Genomic DNA, 16,481 nt, shown 5'->3' with positions numbered 1-16,481 from the left:
CTGATACGGGATTCCAGTGTAACAGGCGGTGGCTCAACCTGTTGCACCACAACAATCACTGCTTTACAAGTAACATCTGTGCATTACTCCAACTATTTCACTTACATCTCAGCACAATCTCATGAGATGATAACTATCATTCCATTTTTTAGATGCAGGAACCAAGATGTGACCCACGGTTGTTCTAACTTGATGGCTCTATATTTGGATAAAATTCGCATAGGATGGGAAGTGAAGTGATAGATAGACTTGGTGACATCTATTTTGGCTACTCTGAGGCTTGTTTTGCTTACTTCCTGATTTTTTATTATGTTTTATAGGAATGAGATTGCATTGTCCTATAGATTTAAGGATGGATTATTCGGCAATTATTGTTATTGTGTGATAAAAATAATGTCCAGTATGTATTCTTGAGAACAGTTTTGCTCACTGTAGATGATCCACAAACACAGGAATCTGTGGGGCTGGTGCTATGGCGCAGCAGGTTAAAGCCCCGGTCTGCGGTGCCAGCATCCCATATGGGTGCAGGTTCGAGTCCTGACTGCTCCACTTCCAATTCAGCATCCTGCTGATGTGCCTGGGAAAGCAGTGGAGGAAGGCCAAGTCCTTGGGCCGTTGCACCCACATGGAAGACCTGGAGGAAGCTCCTGGCTCTTGGCTTTGCATCAGCTTAGCTCTGGCCCTTGTGGCCATTTGGGGAGTGAACCAGCAGATGAAAGACCTCTCTCTCTCTCTCTCTCTCTCTCTGTTTCTACCTCTCTGTAACTCTTTAAAATAAATAAGTAAAACAAATCTTAAAAAAAAAAAAAAAAAACACCACCAGGAATTGGTGCATCTGGTTCCAAACAACAAATGCTTTTCTGAGTATCTTTGTCTTTCAAATAAAAGGTTAATTTCATTCTCAATGCACTGTGTGTCTGAAGAGCAAAGCTAAATTGTATTTGAGCTTTTTATATTTCTTTTTGTTCTAGTATTAAGTAGCAATTAGCTTTAAGTTATTACCTTTAGAGAGTATAAAATTCTGACCATTTAAAGGAAGCCCACTTAAATTTCTAAACCACTTCACCATGGCAAACTAACCCACAGATAATAAGAGTGAGAAGGGATTGCATAATATCTTTTTCCTTCTATTGTATTTAAAGTCAATTTAAATTACAAGGCCAATTTAAATCATCTTCTGCATCTTGCACATAATATGATTTATCTTAAAAGTATTCATTTAAAAATATTCCTTTTACAATAAAACATTTTGTCATTCTGCATAATCATTATGAGTATCCTATTGCTAGACTTGAAGTTTCTGTTCAAGCTTTGGAAGGCCATTTCCTTGCAGCAAAACACCTGTCGTTCAACTCTCCTCTCTAGATTAGTATTTAACAGCATTTATACAATGACTGAGGCCAGAGAGTGTTGTGACTTTAAGGGAAAATAGTAGACACTCGGAATTGAGGCCCTCTTAAAGCTGAAGCAAGTGGTCAAGAATAGACTGAAAAAAAAAAAAGAGTATAAAGAATACCATTATAGGTACTTGGAGTATTTTAAGTAATTGATATCACACAAATAATTCTCTTCTAGGTGTGAGGGCAAGTAATATCAGCTTCATTGCCATTGCAAAGGGAACCATCAGTTCAATTTCTGAGGTTAGTGAAAAGCATGGTGACATGGATGTCCTCTGTATTCTAATCAAATTAGTAATGCCATAGAGATAGGAGGGAACAAACCTGCACACATGTAGCATCGTAATATTTGCTTATAACAAATTACTTTCCTTGACAAGAATGATCCAAATCCCACAGTTTCTTTTCTTTTTTTTTTCTTTTTGACAGGCAGAGTGGACAGTGAGAGAGAGAGAGAGAGAAAGGTCTTCCTTTTGCTGTTGGTTCACCCTCCAATGGCCGCCACGGCTGGCGCACTGCAGCCGGCGCACCACGCTGATCCGATGGCAGGAGCCAGGTACTTCTCCTGGTCTCCCATGGGGTGCAGGGCCCAAGGACTTGGGCCATCCTCCACTGCACTCCCTGGCCACAGCAGAGAGCTGGCCTGGAAGAGGGGCAACCGGGACAGAATCCGGTGCCCCGACCGGGACTAGAACCCGGTGTGCCGGTGCCACAAGGCGGAGAATTAGCCTAGTGAGCCGCGGTGCCGGCCTAAATCCCACAGTTTCAATAACCAAAAGGCTTTGTTAGCAGCAGCTATATTGGTGCTCACTCAACAGGCAACTGCAGAAATATAACACCAAGAATTCTAACTTCTATCAAATTTGGCGTACAGCATTAGGCATAAACTGAACTCCATCCTAGAAAACAGCTGCATCATAAAGGTAAAGCCTGGTCTCTGTCCTACAGCTGACATTAAGTGCCCAATCAATCAGAAACAAGGAGGAGTATCGCAACATTTACAAGGATTCTAGAATCTGCTGGCGGCGCCCATTTAAACAGCTGGGAATTTTCCCCTCACTACTGGGGTTCTCATGAACATCATTAGGTTATAGTTCTGACCAAAGCACCATTACTGTTGTTGCTGACAGTGTGGAGGTGCACTGAACACTCACCCATACACTGAGAGCTTTGAATAGGGATAAAAAATTCAGAGTGGCAGGGGAATGGCCAGGCAAGCTACTGCTTAAAGACATATCTCATCAACACCATTGTTTGGCCTTCTTTGAGTATTTGCACTCGATAACAGAACCTCCCTCCATTCGCCCTTACTTAGGGGTTCTTAGTTTTAGGAGACATGCAGATCTTGGTATATGGTTAATTTTCCTTCCTTCTGGGAGGCAGCAGGAGGCAGTGAGAAACCCTACTTGTGAAGTATTCTTGCAAAGGAAAACAAAATGGAATCTGAATCTAATTAAGTCTTTATATCTACCTTTCAATCTATAGAACATACCAGAGATAGGGGGACATGTTAGATACAAGCGGGAACCAAATCCTTTCATTAGGAAATGTAATCCAGTTTCTCTAACAAGTCAGTGGCATAACCAAAGTAAAGGGAGAGAAGAGTAAATATTTCATTTAAGAGAGACTTAACAACCAAATACAATGAGTGGACCTTACCTGAATGCTGATTCAAACAAAACAGTTATAAAAAGATATTCTTTTTCTTGACATTTGGGAGAAATCTGAATATGATCAGAGTATTAGAAGATATTAAAGTATTATTGTTTATTTTGTTAGGTATGGTAACACCATCATAGGTATATTAGAGAATGGTGCTATTATTTGAGATGTATACCAAAATGACATGATATCTAGAATGTTCTTTAAAACAATCCAGCCCACCCTCCCCCAAGAAAGGCAGGGTTGGGGGAGGAGATTGATGAAACAGTGACAGAAAAATGTTCTCAGTAACTGAGGCTGGGGGATGAGCAAGTGAAGGTGCTGATTGTGTTTCCAATGTTTGTATATATTTGAGAGTTTTCATGCACACTGTTAAAGAATGAGAGAAAGTAGTATGGGGAGAAAGAGAACATGAGAAAGAAGGAACGCTACATGGGAATTAGAAAGGAGAAAAAGTTTGGAAAGTTGCTTTCTTTATATCAAACTCAATGATGCATAAAGAAGATGACTTCTTCAAATGAGTTGCACTTAAGAAAGTATTCTGATATAAAATTTATTTCATTGGGCTAGAAAGTCTGTAATAGAAAGTGCAAAGAAGGAAAGCATTTAAAACTTAGTTAAAGCAAGCCAAACTAACCCTGTATATGAAATAACAATATTGTTTTCATACCCTGGTTTCATGAAAACTCTGCCAAAATGGATCTGAGCGTGAAGGTCAATGTCCAGCACCTGCTTGAGATAGTCCTGCAAACAGTAAGAATGATCGCCTTACTCTCAAACATTTAACATCAGACTTCCAACTTTAAATGACAATGAAATGAACTGATAAGACTGAAATGAAAAAAAATTTAATTTTAGTGAAGTTCATTTGTTTAACATTCCTTCATTCTTCCCTTATTCATTTATTCATTCAATAAATATGAGTTAAGAACCTGGTATATGCTAAGTACCAAGGTAGGTACAGGGGGTAAAGCCTTCTACAAAAGAGAACATGTCCTTGCCCTCAAAGCGCTTTCCAGTGGGGTTTAGAGCAACAATTTAAATATATTCATGTACAATACCACTGCCTGTAAGTAGCTGGCTCTGTTTCAGGCAGAGAAAGGATGCTAAGTAATATATGCCTTAAGATATTGTGCCTAGGCAGAGAAGCCATAAGTATTAGTGTACTTCAAAAAGTTCATGGAAATGTATATGAAGAAAAAAACTATGCCTGGATTTCATAGATGTGTTGTAACAAAATAAACATATCTTTTAATTCATTTTTTCTATCAACTTTTTGAAGTACCCTTGTATGTGCCCTACATAATTCTGCTTAATGGATTTCAAATAACATACATTTCTTTAAGAGAGACATGGATAATTGCCCACAGGTTGCCAAACATAAAAAAAAGTCAACTAAAATGAAAACCAGGGAGGGAACTCTAAGACAGAAAACTAAGGAAGTTGGATTACTGCAGCTCATATTCTGTAAATAAAAGCCTGCAGCAATGACCAACCTAGAGAGATCTGACAAAACGTGATCTCTAGAAATGAATAGCTACACTGTCCTGTGGTTAGACACAAAGGGAAAACTGCAGACTTTAAATCTTCTCTCACGAGATACAGCCTCTAGGTCTATTACTGATTTTTTTTTTTTTTTTTTTGGACAGGCAGAGTGGACAGTGAGAGAGAGAGACAGAGAGAAAGGTCTTCCTTTGCCATTGGTTCACCCTCCAATGGCCGCCGCGGCCAGCGCGCTGCGGCCAGCGCACCGCGCTGATCCTATGGCAGGAGCCAGGTACTTCTCCTGGTCTCCCATGGGGTGCAGGGCCCAAGCACTTGGGCCATCCTCCACTGCACTCCCGGGCCACAGCAGAGAGTTGGCCTGGAAGAGGGGCAACCGGGACAGAATCCGGCGCCCCAATCGGGACTAGAACCTGGTGTGCCGGCGCCGCAAGGCAGAGGATTAGCCTAGTGAGCCGCGGCGCCGGCCTATTACTGAATTTCTTACTCACTAACCTAAAACCAAGCCTAGTAACCTAGCAAACTTTTAAATATTTCACAATCTATGAAACAGTTTATTTTACTTAAAAAATGTGTTCTCTTTTCTCCATCTCACACCCCTAGCCAACATCGTGTCTCCTGGTTTATTGCAATAGGTCTCGCTGCCAGTGGTCCCACTCTCCTCCAATTCATTCTCTGTTCAGCAGTGAGACAGGGCCTCTGAGCAACTGATTATATAACACTTCAATAACTTCCTGCTTTTTAGGAAAAAGCTGCATCTTTTAATCACAGCTAATATTCCTGCACTTTCTAGTCCCCATTACAAATCATTGTTCTCATCAGGCAACTCTCTTCCCACTCTTTCTATATTTTAACCAAAACTATATTTCATTCAGCTTCTTCTTTTTGAAAATTTAAAAAATTTATTTGAAAGGCAGAGAGACTCAAAGAGCAGGAGATCTCCTAACTACTGGTTCATGTCCCACGTGCTCACAATGGCTGGGGCTGGGAAGCTGCAGCTAGGAACATGGAACTCAATCAGGATTTCCCACGTGAATGGCAGAGACTCCCCCACTTGAATCATGGCCTGCTGCCTCCCAGGGGGTACATTAGCAAGAGGTTAGAATCAGGAGTGGAACTGGGATTTGAGCCCAGGTATTCCATTAGGAGATGTGGGCATCCCAAAGGGTGTTTTAGCTCTGTGCTAAATGCCCTCCCCTGCATTCAGTTTCTGAAACTCCCTTGCCTTCAGTCTTTGAAAAATGTTCTTCCTTCTGCTTACCCCCCATCCCACCCTTATTTCAGCCTCATTTGTCTTCTCAGCCTCCTCACAACTCCCAAGGCTGGAATGATAAATTACTTATTTTTATTTTGAGGTTATAGTATTAGATATGCTAAATTTAGAATTGTGATATATGTCTGGTGAACAGAACCATTTAAAATGACTAAATGCCCCTCTAATATCTAGTAATCCTTTCAATTTTTTATAATATTAATATAGTTATACCAGCTACTGTTTTTCTAAACTTTTACTTTTTTTTTCTATGTCCTTATATTTAAGTGTCTATAAGCAGCATATAATTGGCTGGTTTTTACAGATAACCCAGAATGACAATTTTTAGTTGTAGGACTTAGTTTGTATTTAGCATGATTACAGCTATATTTGTTTTTTTTTTTTAACTTTTATTTAATGAATATAAATTTCCAAAGTACAGCTTATGGATTACAATGGCTTCCCCCCCATAACGTCCCTCCCACCTGCAACCCTCCCTTTCCCACTCCCTCTTCCCTTCCATTCACATCAAGATTCATTTTCGATTCTCTTTATATACAGAAGATCAGTTTAGCATACATTAAGTAAAGATTTCAACAGTTTGCTCCCACATTTTAAACTATCACTAAACTATTTGTTTTCTATTTGTCACTTCTGTTTTCCCTTTTTTCTTCTTCCACACCTTCTTTAGGAGTCATCAAATATCTGTTCCTTTATTTCCTTTTCCTCTGTTAGTTTATTAGTTACATATTCTTATATTATTTTAGTGTTTATTTTAGAGATTACAAAATGCATCCTTTTATCACTTCCCAGGTAATATAAGAACCTTAAACAACATTAACTCTATTCCTCTTTTTATGCTGTATATATTACATATTTTACATACATTTTGAATGAATACTCATTTGTACATATATTTAAATATATTTTAACTCTATTATATATTTTCCCACATATACTATATATAAAGTATACTCTATATTTCATACATAATACTTACATATATTTTAAACCTTACAAGATATTATTGTTTTATACTGTCAACATTCATTTACATTTACTGACTTCTAATGCTATTTTGCTCTTTGTTCCTTTCCACATTTCCATAATCCTTCTGCTTAAAAAACTCCCTTGAGTATAGGTCTGCTCCGTTTTCATCTGGTGAAAACTGCCTTTATTTCACCTGCATTTTTGAAGGCATTTTTTTTTCTGGATATTTAGTTCCATATTGGCAATGATTTTTTCCTTCATTTTACAAAGATCATTCATTGTTTTTTGGGTTCTGTCATTTTCATTTAAGTCATCTCTGTTAATTTTATTTATTAAAGGTAATGTGTCCTTGTGGTAAGGTTTTCTCTTTGTCTTTGGTTTTTAGTAGTTTTACTATGATTATGTAGGTAGGTTTCTTTGTATTTATTCTTCTTGAGATTAGTAGAGATTCTTGGATCTCTGGCTTGATATTTTATAGGTTTTGCAAGACTAATCCAGAATCTCTTAAATATTTCCTCTCCTCAGTCTTTTTTTTTCTTCTTGAATTTCAATTACACATATGTAGACCACTCATACTACTCCATTTATCCTTTATGCTTTTTTTCCATACTTACTAACTCCCCCCCCCCTTTTTTTTTTTGACAGGGAGAGTTAGACAGTGACAGAGAGAGACAGAGAGAAAGGTCTTCCTTCCGTTGGACTAACCCTTTTCCAAAACTTTGGTTCTTATGAATAGATTCCAATTTTTTAGTGAAATTCTCATAATTTTTTTTTTTTTTAATTTGACAGATAGCGTTAGACAGTGGAGAGAGAGACAGAGAGAAAGGTCTTCCTTCCGTTGGTTCACTCCCCAAATGGCCGCTACGGCTGGTGCGCTGTACCAATGTGAAGCCAGGAGCCAGGTGCTTCCTCCTGGTCTCCCATGCGGGTGCAGGGCCCAAGCACTTGGGCCATCCTCCACTGCCTTCCCGGGCCACAGCAGAGAGCTGGACTGGAAGAGGAGGAGCAACCGGGACTAGAACCTGGCGCCCATATGGGATGCTGGCGCCGCAGGCGGAGGATTAACCAAGTGAGCCACGGTGCTGGCCCCATTTCTTTTTCTTAAACATACAAGAAGTAAAGTATATGTGAAGCAATATAAATAACAGGATCACTTTTAGGGCTATTTTATCAGTTCGTTCTTGTCTGAATTTTTAGTCATTTTGTTCTATTTCTGATATGTCTGATAATTTTAAAAAGTGAAGCCCTAACATATAATGAAAAGAGGTTCCAGATAATGACAAGTTCCTCCAGAAGGGATTCAATTTATTCTGGCAGTTAAAGTAAACTCCGGTTATCTTGGGATAAGTGGGAATTGAGATAATTTGGTGCTGGATTTCAGGCCTTCTAGGCTAGCTTATTTCCAGTTTGTTCTTATTCCTGGAACTTCTTCAAGGGTTTAAACTGAAAGCCTGAGATATTTGCTAGAGCCCCTCTTCCATGGCAGGTGCTGAATTCCTGAGATGGATGAAAATTCTGCTTATTTTATTTGCTTCTTTGCTACTCTTTGATGCTTCGCTTCTTGGCCTCTTTGACCATTACACCTCTCCCCTGACCTCTCTCCTAAGCCAAGAGGAACTGGTAAATGCTAGAAGAATTCCAGTTTTACCTCAGTGATTCACATTTCTCTGTGATCTTAGTGAGTTCAATGCTGGCCGTCTTGGTTGATCTCTTATACATCTATCTGCCTTTTCTTTTTCTTCTTTAGAGACTTTTGTGTAGCTTCGATACTTGATCTTAGCCAAAAGACCGAGAAGCGGTTGTACAGCTTCTATAGATATTCTTGGTGGGAGGGTAGGTCCAATTATGCTATTTCATCATAGCAGGAGAAATCTCCAGACTTTCTTAGGTGTTTCGATAGTGTTATGTCCTGACATCATGTACTTGGACTATACTGCGATGGCCTGAAAACGGGTATATATCCTCCGCTGGGCTACAAATTTTGTGGGTACATGGATCTATCTCTTTTTAAATTTTTTTAAAAAATATTTATTTATTTGAAAGGCAGAGCTAGAGAGAGAGAGAGAGAGAGAGGCAGAGGCAGAGAGAGAGAGAGAGAGAGAGAGATCCTCCATCTTCTGGTTCACTCCCCAAATGGCTGCAATGGCCAGAGCTGGACTGTCCTGAAGCAGAAGCCAGGAGCTTCCTCTGGGTCTCCCACACAGGTGCAGGGCCCCAAGCACCCGAGCCATTTTCTACTGCCCCTTCTCCGCCACAGGCCATAGCAGAGAGCTGGACTGGAATAGGAGCAGCTGGGCCTCAAACCAGTGCCCACTTGGGATGCCCGCCACGCCACAGTGCCTGCCCCATGAATTTTTTATATATCTATGCAATGAATCCCTATGGACTAGCACATGGAGTTCACTTGTCCACTTGTTAGTTCAGAGTTTTGAGTGACTATTAAACATCAGGAATTCTATATGTGCTGAGGATTTTATGGTAAACAAGGCAGATTTGTTTCCCAACACAAAGATATCCTCTTATATTTTATTGAGTGAGGAAGAAAAGCCAAAAATAAGTAACCAGCAAATCAAGTAATTACAATTTGTGGTACATGCTATGAAAGAAAGGAACAGACGGTAGGATACAGAATAACGAGGTGGAGTGAAGAATAAGGAAATGTCATTTTAGATTAGGTGATGATATCTTAGTTAAGCCCTGAAGGATTACATGGACTCAGGCATGTGAAGTGTGGAGGGAAGAGAATTCCAGAAAGAGGACACATATGAAAGCTGGTAATGGAGTAAAGAGTGTATCTTGAAAAAAAAAAAAAAAAAAAAAAAACAAGAAGGCAGCAGAAGTAGTGCAGGAGTAAGAGAGGCATAAGAATAAGATAACGTTGCAGACAGGCAGAGGCCACATCTGCAGAGCCTTAAAGTTATGATCCAGAGTTTGGAGAGCAGGTGCTTATTATATATTTTCTAAATGAGTGAACATATTTTACTTTTCATTCCATTTGACCAGGAAGGAGTGCTTCATGCTCCTAGGGACAGAGGGACAGCTTCTATCAGACACAGTGTCCAAGGCTGAGAATTATCTTTATTAAGTTTGGTCCACTCATTGAAGCAACAAGTCTTTTCTGACATTCTGAAACCCAGAGTCAGGTAGGAGCACTGGGGGCTTACAGAAGCTCATTATTCTCATATCTGCTGCATTCAATCTGACAAGATATCACACGTCATTTAGCTGCTGGAAAAAATCCATTGTTCACTAAGAGAAGGATAATAAAAAAAAAGAGAGAAAATAATATTATTATGAAAATAGTTTTGACCTTGCAGACCCATTTACAAGGTCTCAAGGACCCTTACAGGGGAACCACTCTGTTCTAAAGTTAGATGTCAGTTTGCTCTAGATTATAAAAGAGCACAATAAAGGACAAAATTTTGAAGGTGACCTTTATTTGCCTTGGTTTATAATATGTCTAAAATGAGAAATATGTTAAAACTTTATTGAATTCAAATTTGGAGAGCTTATTTCTGTGATACTGATTAATAATTTCCATATAATATGAAACTTTATTCTTATTGTATAATCTGCCCCTTTGTGTGCTTTATGTTTACTTTTGATTACTTAAAGAAATTAAAAAGCAGCCGACGCCGCGGCTCACTTGGCTAATCCTCCGCCTGAGGTGCTGGCACTCCAGGTTCTAGTCCCGGTTGGGGCACCAGGTACTAGTCCCGGTTGCTCCTCTTCTAGTCCAGCTCTCTGCTGTGGTCCGGGAGTGCAGCAGAGGATGGCCCAAGTGCTTGGGCCCCTGCACCCACATAGGAGACCAGGAGGAAGCACCTGGCTCCTGGCTTCGGATCGGTGCAGCGCTGGCCGTGGCAGCCATTGGGGGAGTGAACCAACGGAAGGAAGACCTTTCTCTCTATCTCTCTCTCACTGTCTATAACTCCCTCTCACTCTCTCTCTCTCTCTCACTGTCTAACTCTGCCTGGCAAAAAATAAAAAAAATAAAATAAGAAATAAAAAAGCAAAGAACAAATTGCTTCATCTACAAATGGACAAAACTTATTTATAATCATACTCATTTTCAACTATTTTATTTTTTTATTTTTATTTATTTATTTATTTTTGACAGGCAGAGTGGACAGTGAGAGAGAGACGGAGAAGGTCTTCCTTTTTGCCGTTGGTTCATCCTCCAATGGCCACTGCGGCCGGCGCACTGCAGCTGGCGCATCGCGCTGATCCGAAGCCAGGAGCCAGGTGCTTTTCCTGGTCTCCCATGGGGTGCAGGGCCCAAGCACTTGGGCCATCCTCCACTGCACTCCTGGGCCATAGCAGAGAGCTGGCCTGGAAGAGGGGCAACCGGGACAGAATCCGGCGCCTTGACCGGGACTAGAACCCGGTGTGCTGGCGCCGCAAGGCGGAGGATTAGCCTATTGAGCCGCGGCGCTGGCCTATTTTATTGTCATTTTGAAAAATTTGGTGGCCAGCGCCGCGGCTCAATAGGCTAATCCTCCGTCTGCGGCACTGGTACATGGGGTTCTAGTCCCGGTCGGGGCACCAGATTCTGTCCCGGTTGCTCCTTTTCCAGGCCAGCTCTCTGCTGTGGCCCGGGTGTGCAGTGGAGGATGGCCCAGGTCCTTGGGCCCTGCACCCGCATGGGAGACCAAGAGAAGCACCTGGCTCCAGGCTTCGGATCAGCGTGATGCGCCAGCCGCGGCGGCCAGTGGAGGGTGAACCAACAGTAAAAAAGGAAGACCTTTCTCTCTGTCTCTCTCTCTCTCACTGTCCACTCTGCCTGTCAAAAAAAGAAAAAAAAATTAGGTAACCAGTCTTATTTTTCAAATACTCATGATCTTATGTTAATCCAGTGCCCAGTTTTTTTTTTTTTTGGCGGTAAATCTTTTAACTTTGCCTTCTAAAGATCAACCCTAACTTTAAAAAAAATTTAAACATTTAAGAATATTCTTTATACCAAAAGTTATCCTTGAAATTTACTAGAGGGTCTCTAGAAAATCAGATTTATTCTTTCATCTTATAAAAAGAGATGTTAAAAATGATTAGGTTTGTCTAATATGTTACTATTTTAAGAATTTTATGAGAGGAGCTGTCATATCTGAGAAGAGATGTTCAGTTTTCCCGAGGTTAGATTCCTATAGGTAAATGTAATTAATATAAATATTGCAGAAATTTTTCAGCCTGTGGGAAGTCTCTGGAGGTTTGGCAATGTTCTTGCTGTTTAATTTTCAGAAGAAATAGTGATCTAATCTTTTTTGAAATAGGTATATATAGTAACCCAATAGGCAATTTTGCTTTTCTTTTATTTTGATATTAGTGGTTTCGGTAGGCACAACCACTGAGTATCTGTCATCTCTAGAAAGCTTTGCTTTACTCTGATGTTTGCCTTCAGGCTCTACTATAAGCTATGGACAAAAGCTTTTTTGTTTGCAAAAAACAATTGTTTGCAGAACACTAGGGAAAAGGATTGTAATAGGTAGTTAAAACTACTGACATTTCTAAGAAGACAGGCTTCTGAGGTGATATAATTTAGATAGCTTTCATCTTATCAGTGGAGCAGAACCAGTCAGGAATTCCAGATCACTTTAGTTTGGAAGCAGATGGTTTCATGAAAGCAGACTGCTAACCCAAAATCTAGCAGAAGATATATGACAAGGACTGACTGTAATGATAAGGAACATTTTATTATGTTTCCTTGTTTGGGATATTGTTCGTTAGTTTTAAATATTCAGTGGCTGCATGGCTCTACCTTTGGAAAAACAAATTCAATGGCACTTAAATGGGTAGTTAGCTCTCTTACTGTAAAATAATCAGGGCAAACTTAGTGAGCCCAGATTTTGTGATCAATCATTTTTTATGACTATTTTGATCACATGGGGGTGGTGGAGACCCTGTCAGGAGAAGTTAAGAGACTTTAAAATGGGCAAAAAAGATCACTAGTGTCCAGTGTAGTGTATCCTTCTGGTTACTGGAATCTTTTGTCTTTGAACAATGTTATGGAGATGTTTTGTTATGGAAAACTTATAGTAATACATGGCAAAAAGCAGACACTGTTTAAATGAAATGTTCACTGTCTTATAAAAATGAAACATTTTTTGAGATTTAAAAGTATTTATTAGAGTCAAAAATGAAACTCTTTGAAAAGGCTAGTTGGGACAGCATAAGATAGAGATGGGCAGAGATCTATAGGGAAGAAATGGTGGAAGAATATTTCTCCTTGGCTGGTTAGAGGATAGAAGTCTGTAGTTCCCATAAACAGCAATGGCCCCTCCCTCCCTTCTGCTTGGCACGCAATATTTTGGGGAGGTGGCCAGACTTCAGAAAATATGGTTGAGAAATGTGCCCACTGGCAGCCTAAGGTTCCCAGTCTCCCCACCACCCCAGAGTTGCTAGGAGGCTCAAAGGAGCAAAGACCTGACGTCTAATGGCACTGTAAGAATACTCTAGATGTATCCAGTGTAGACTAGTGAACTAGGTGCACCTCTCCAATGTTCTGGTTCTGCTTAAGTCCCTCCAGATTCCTTGGCATAATTCTTGGAAGAAACGAGTCTCAGTTGTAGCTTAAACAAAAATTGCTGCCAATCTTGTAGCTTAAGTGCTTAAGGTATGATTCAAATAGAAATAAATAAGAACATTTCTTGCCCACTTAAGTTTTTGCATGTAAGATTTACGCCTGCTACATAATGCTTCTGGATCTTTCCTTAATCGCCAGTCTTTTCAGTGACTGGTTTTCAGGCTCAGTTCCTGGGCTGAAGCAAATGATTTATCTCTTATGATTTTCTTTCTTTCTGCTGGTGAAGTACACTGGAAATGTCTTTGGGATTCAATTTGTTGGCTGGCAGGAGTTTGCTCATGTACGTTTTACTTCTTTCTTCCTGGTTCTTGTGTCATCTCATTACATCATCCCAAGGAAGTAGGAAGGACAATTATTAGCTCCTATGGAACACTTGGGATGCCCAGGTCCTAACATCTCTTTCTCAGTAAATGCCTTAGTGTGTCTTACTACACAACAAGTAAATAAAACCAATATGCTTAACTATCTTGGCTTTGTTTACTTGTGAGCAAATCTTTATGATAACTGACTTCTTTGTTAACACTTTGTTAATAATAATAATAAAAAAAGGTTAGATTGAAAAGTGTTCTGTCCTTACCACGGCTGAGCCACAATTGCCAAGCCTATGTATGTTGTAAGTTGTTTCTTCTTTGAAAGTACTAAAAAGACAAACTAGGCCTTCCAAGCAGACATTACCCCACAATTAAGTTCCTTAGGAATAAATATAAATTATACATAAAAATTCCTGGAAATAACAAACTTAACATTTACACAGCCCAACTTAAGGGTTTGCTCTTGTGATATTGACCGTACCACAGAGAGCCTGAAGGTAATGAAAGAGACACGTTGCACACACAGTGCAGACCTCAGCCCCAGCCTTAGAGACCTCAGGAGAGGCCCGCAGCAATTTGTTTCCTGGGGCTAAAGACACCTGGGGGACTTGGAGGGAAGATTAACCCAGCAATCTGTCTGGTCCAAGAACGCCTACCCGCGCTTCAGATCTTCCACTCCTGAATGTACTTTAAGATGGTAGTCTTGGACTGAGATTCTTTTTCTTACAGATTTTTGGCAGCCTAAGTGCTATTCCTAAACACTCTAAAACTAAAGTTTGTGCATGGAATGGAGGCACTGTCTGCTCAGGCTCACTTAGAGAAAATGCAGTTCACTGTCTAAAGAGTGAGATTATGAATTTAGGCAGCTTTACAGTTAGAGAAGGCAGGTTTCAAAAACAATCATATCTATACAAGATCTAGTTTAAAATAAAAAAGCTCTTGGAAAACATGAATTTTAGTAAAAATTGCTATTATGATAATATTGTTATATTTTTTCAATTTAGTCATTAAATGAGGTAAAAGAAAGCACAGAAAGGAATTATAGGCTGACAAAATATTCTGTGATCTGCACTATTTTTTGAGCCAAAATGTAAAGTTGTTTATTGTCAAAAGTATTTTACTTTAATAACATTATTCAGTGAACCCAATAGTCAGGATGAACTAACACATTTCATTAAGATATGAGAACATAAATTTAATTATACTGAAATATCAAATTGGGACTTTTATAAAACTAGTATCATATACAAAATAGTCCAGTAAAATCACATTGTGTATTTATATATTTTCATTATTACTATAACTTACTGGTTTTACAAATATGATCAAAAGGGATGCCTAATTTCCTTCATTCCTATGAGGAAGGGACCTATGTGTTCTTTATAAGGTTGGAATATATGATCGGTGACTTGGTTGTCTCTGACAAGTCATGTTCAAATTTAGGTAGAAGGAAGGACCTTAGAGCTTTACCCTGGGCGTAAATATCACATATAGAGGAAGAGACGTACGATAAAACTGAGAAGCAAGCCAGAAGTCTCCAGAACAGCAAACACCATTCTGTAACGGCTCTCTTGGGATAGGCTCTCTGCCCTACCACACTGCATCCCACCTTAGAAGACCAGTCATTTCTGAGACACCACGGGTTTTCAGCTTTGTGGATGCCTGGTTACGAACAATGGCTACCTCCCGGACCACAGTTTACTGACCATATGCAAGGGTACTGCAGCAGCTACCTCTTCATTTTTATACCTTTTCTCCCATGGAGACACCCCCTGATGTGATGATGACATCTGCACGGCTGATTCCCTCATTCAAGGCATTGAGTAAGTCATCTGGGCTGGAAAAAAAAGACAAATACATTAGCACATAAAGAAATATTTGGGATATAGTGCCAACTTAAAATGAACCCCCCTTATTAGCTGAGTAGACACTGACTTGAGTACAGCAATATATTCCATATGAAATGGGGATGGAATAGGTCTCAGCCTAACTGAAGCATAACTTTCACTGTAGAGAAAGGATCTTCTAAGTGCTGAAGCAGTGGCTACTGCTGCTTTCACGGAACTTTTATTCCAACAAGGTGGTATAATGAGGAGAGACAGTGAGATGTCAGGAGGATGTTTAACCATCCTGGTTTATCTAGGAATATCCTTGTTTTAGAACTGAAAGACACATGTCCTAGGATATCCCAGACAAACCAGGACAGATGGTCACCCTAGGTATTAAAAAGATCACATAGGACTCTTTGGAGGGAATGACTTACAGGACCAAACTCTGACAGATGTAAGGAATGGAAAAGGGCTTTGTAAAACGTGATCTATACAAGCAATGGCTTGGAACAGTGCAACAGTCTGGGAAATTTCTAGATCAGAGAGGGCAATAGCCTAACAAGAGTGAAGGACTTCACTGGAAATAGCTGGGATAGAGTGGAGGGGACATGATTTTGGAGGACTTTCAAACTCAGGAATTTGAATTTAGTCTACCGGAAATTGAAGGAGATCCCAAGAAATGTGAAGAGCCAGAGATGTTTGCTGAGAAAAGAGTAGCTAAACAAGAATATGGAAGGCAGAAACAGTATGAAATATCCTGAGTGGTAAAATTCCTGGCTCTCAACTGAAAATGCAAGGGAACCTGACTCTTTGATGGCATAGATCAGGGGTGGGTAATCTTTCTTCTCTGAATGGACATTTGGATATTTACAACATCATTTGCAGGCTTTACAAAATTATAAATTTAAAAATTAGCTTACTATAGATTTACTGAATTTCAAGTCCACCTGCAGTTTCCTT

General features: G+C 39.8%; 1 protein-coding gene across 21 annotated transcripts in view; it reads right to left on the bottom strand.

Annotated features, from left to right (window-relative positions):
- The window catches only part of GPHN (gephyrin), a 568,860-nt gene that overhangs the window by 18,253 nt on the left and 534,126 nt on the right, over window positions 1–16,481 (bottom strand). For all 21 annotated transcript variants that reach the window (XM_051826366.3, XM_070065114.2, XM_070065116.2 and 18 more), the window contains 2 exons: window positions 15,442–15,529; window positions 3,730–3,803 (listed from right to left, as the gene is read on the bottom strand). In XM_051826366.3, coding sequence (XP_051682326.1) covers window positions 3,730–3,803; window positions 15,442–15,529 — 162 coding nt within the window. The remainder of the gene's footprint in view (window positions 1–3,729; window positions 3,804–15,441; window positions 15,530–16,481) is intronic.

Source organism: Oryctolagus cuniculus, chromosome 20, assembly GCF_051225735.1.
Source record: "Oryctolagus cuniculus isolate XC-2025 breed Fujian yellow rabbit chromosome 20, ASM5122573v1, whole genome shotgun sequence".
Taxonomy (NCBI): domain Eukaryota; kingdom Metazoa; phylum Chordata; class Mammalia; order Lagomorpha; family Leporidae; genus Oryctolagus; species Oryctolagus cuniculus.
This window is presented reverse-complemented; position numbering and strand designations above follow the sequence as displayed.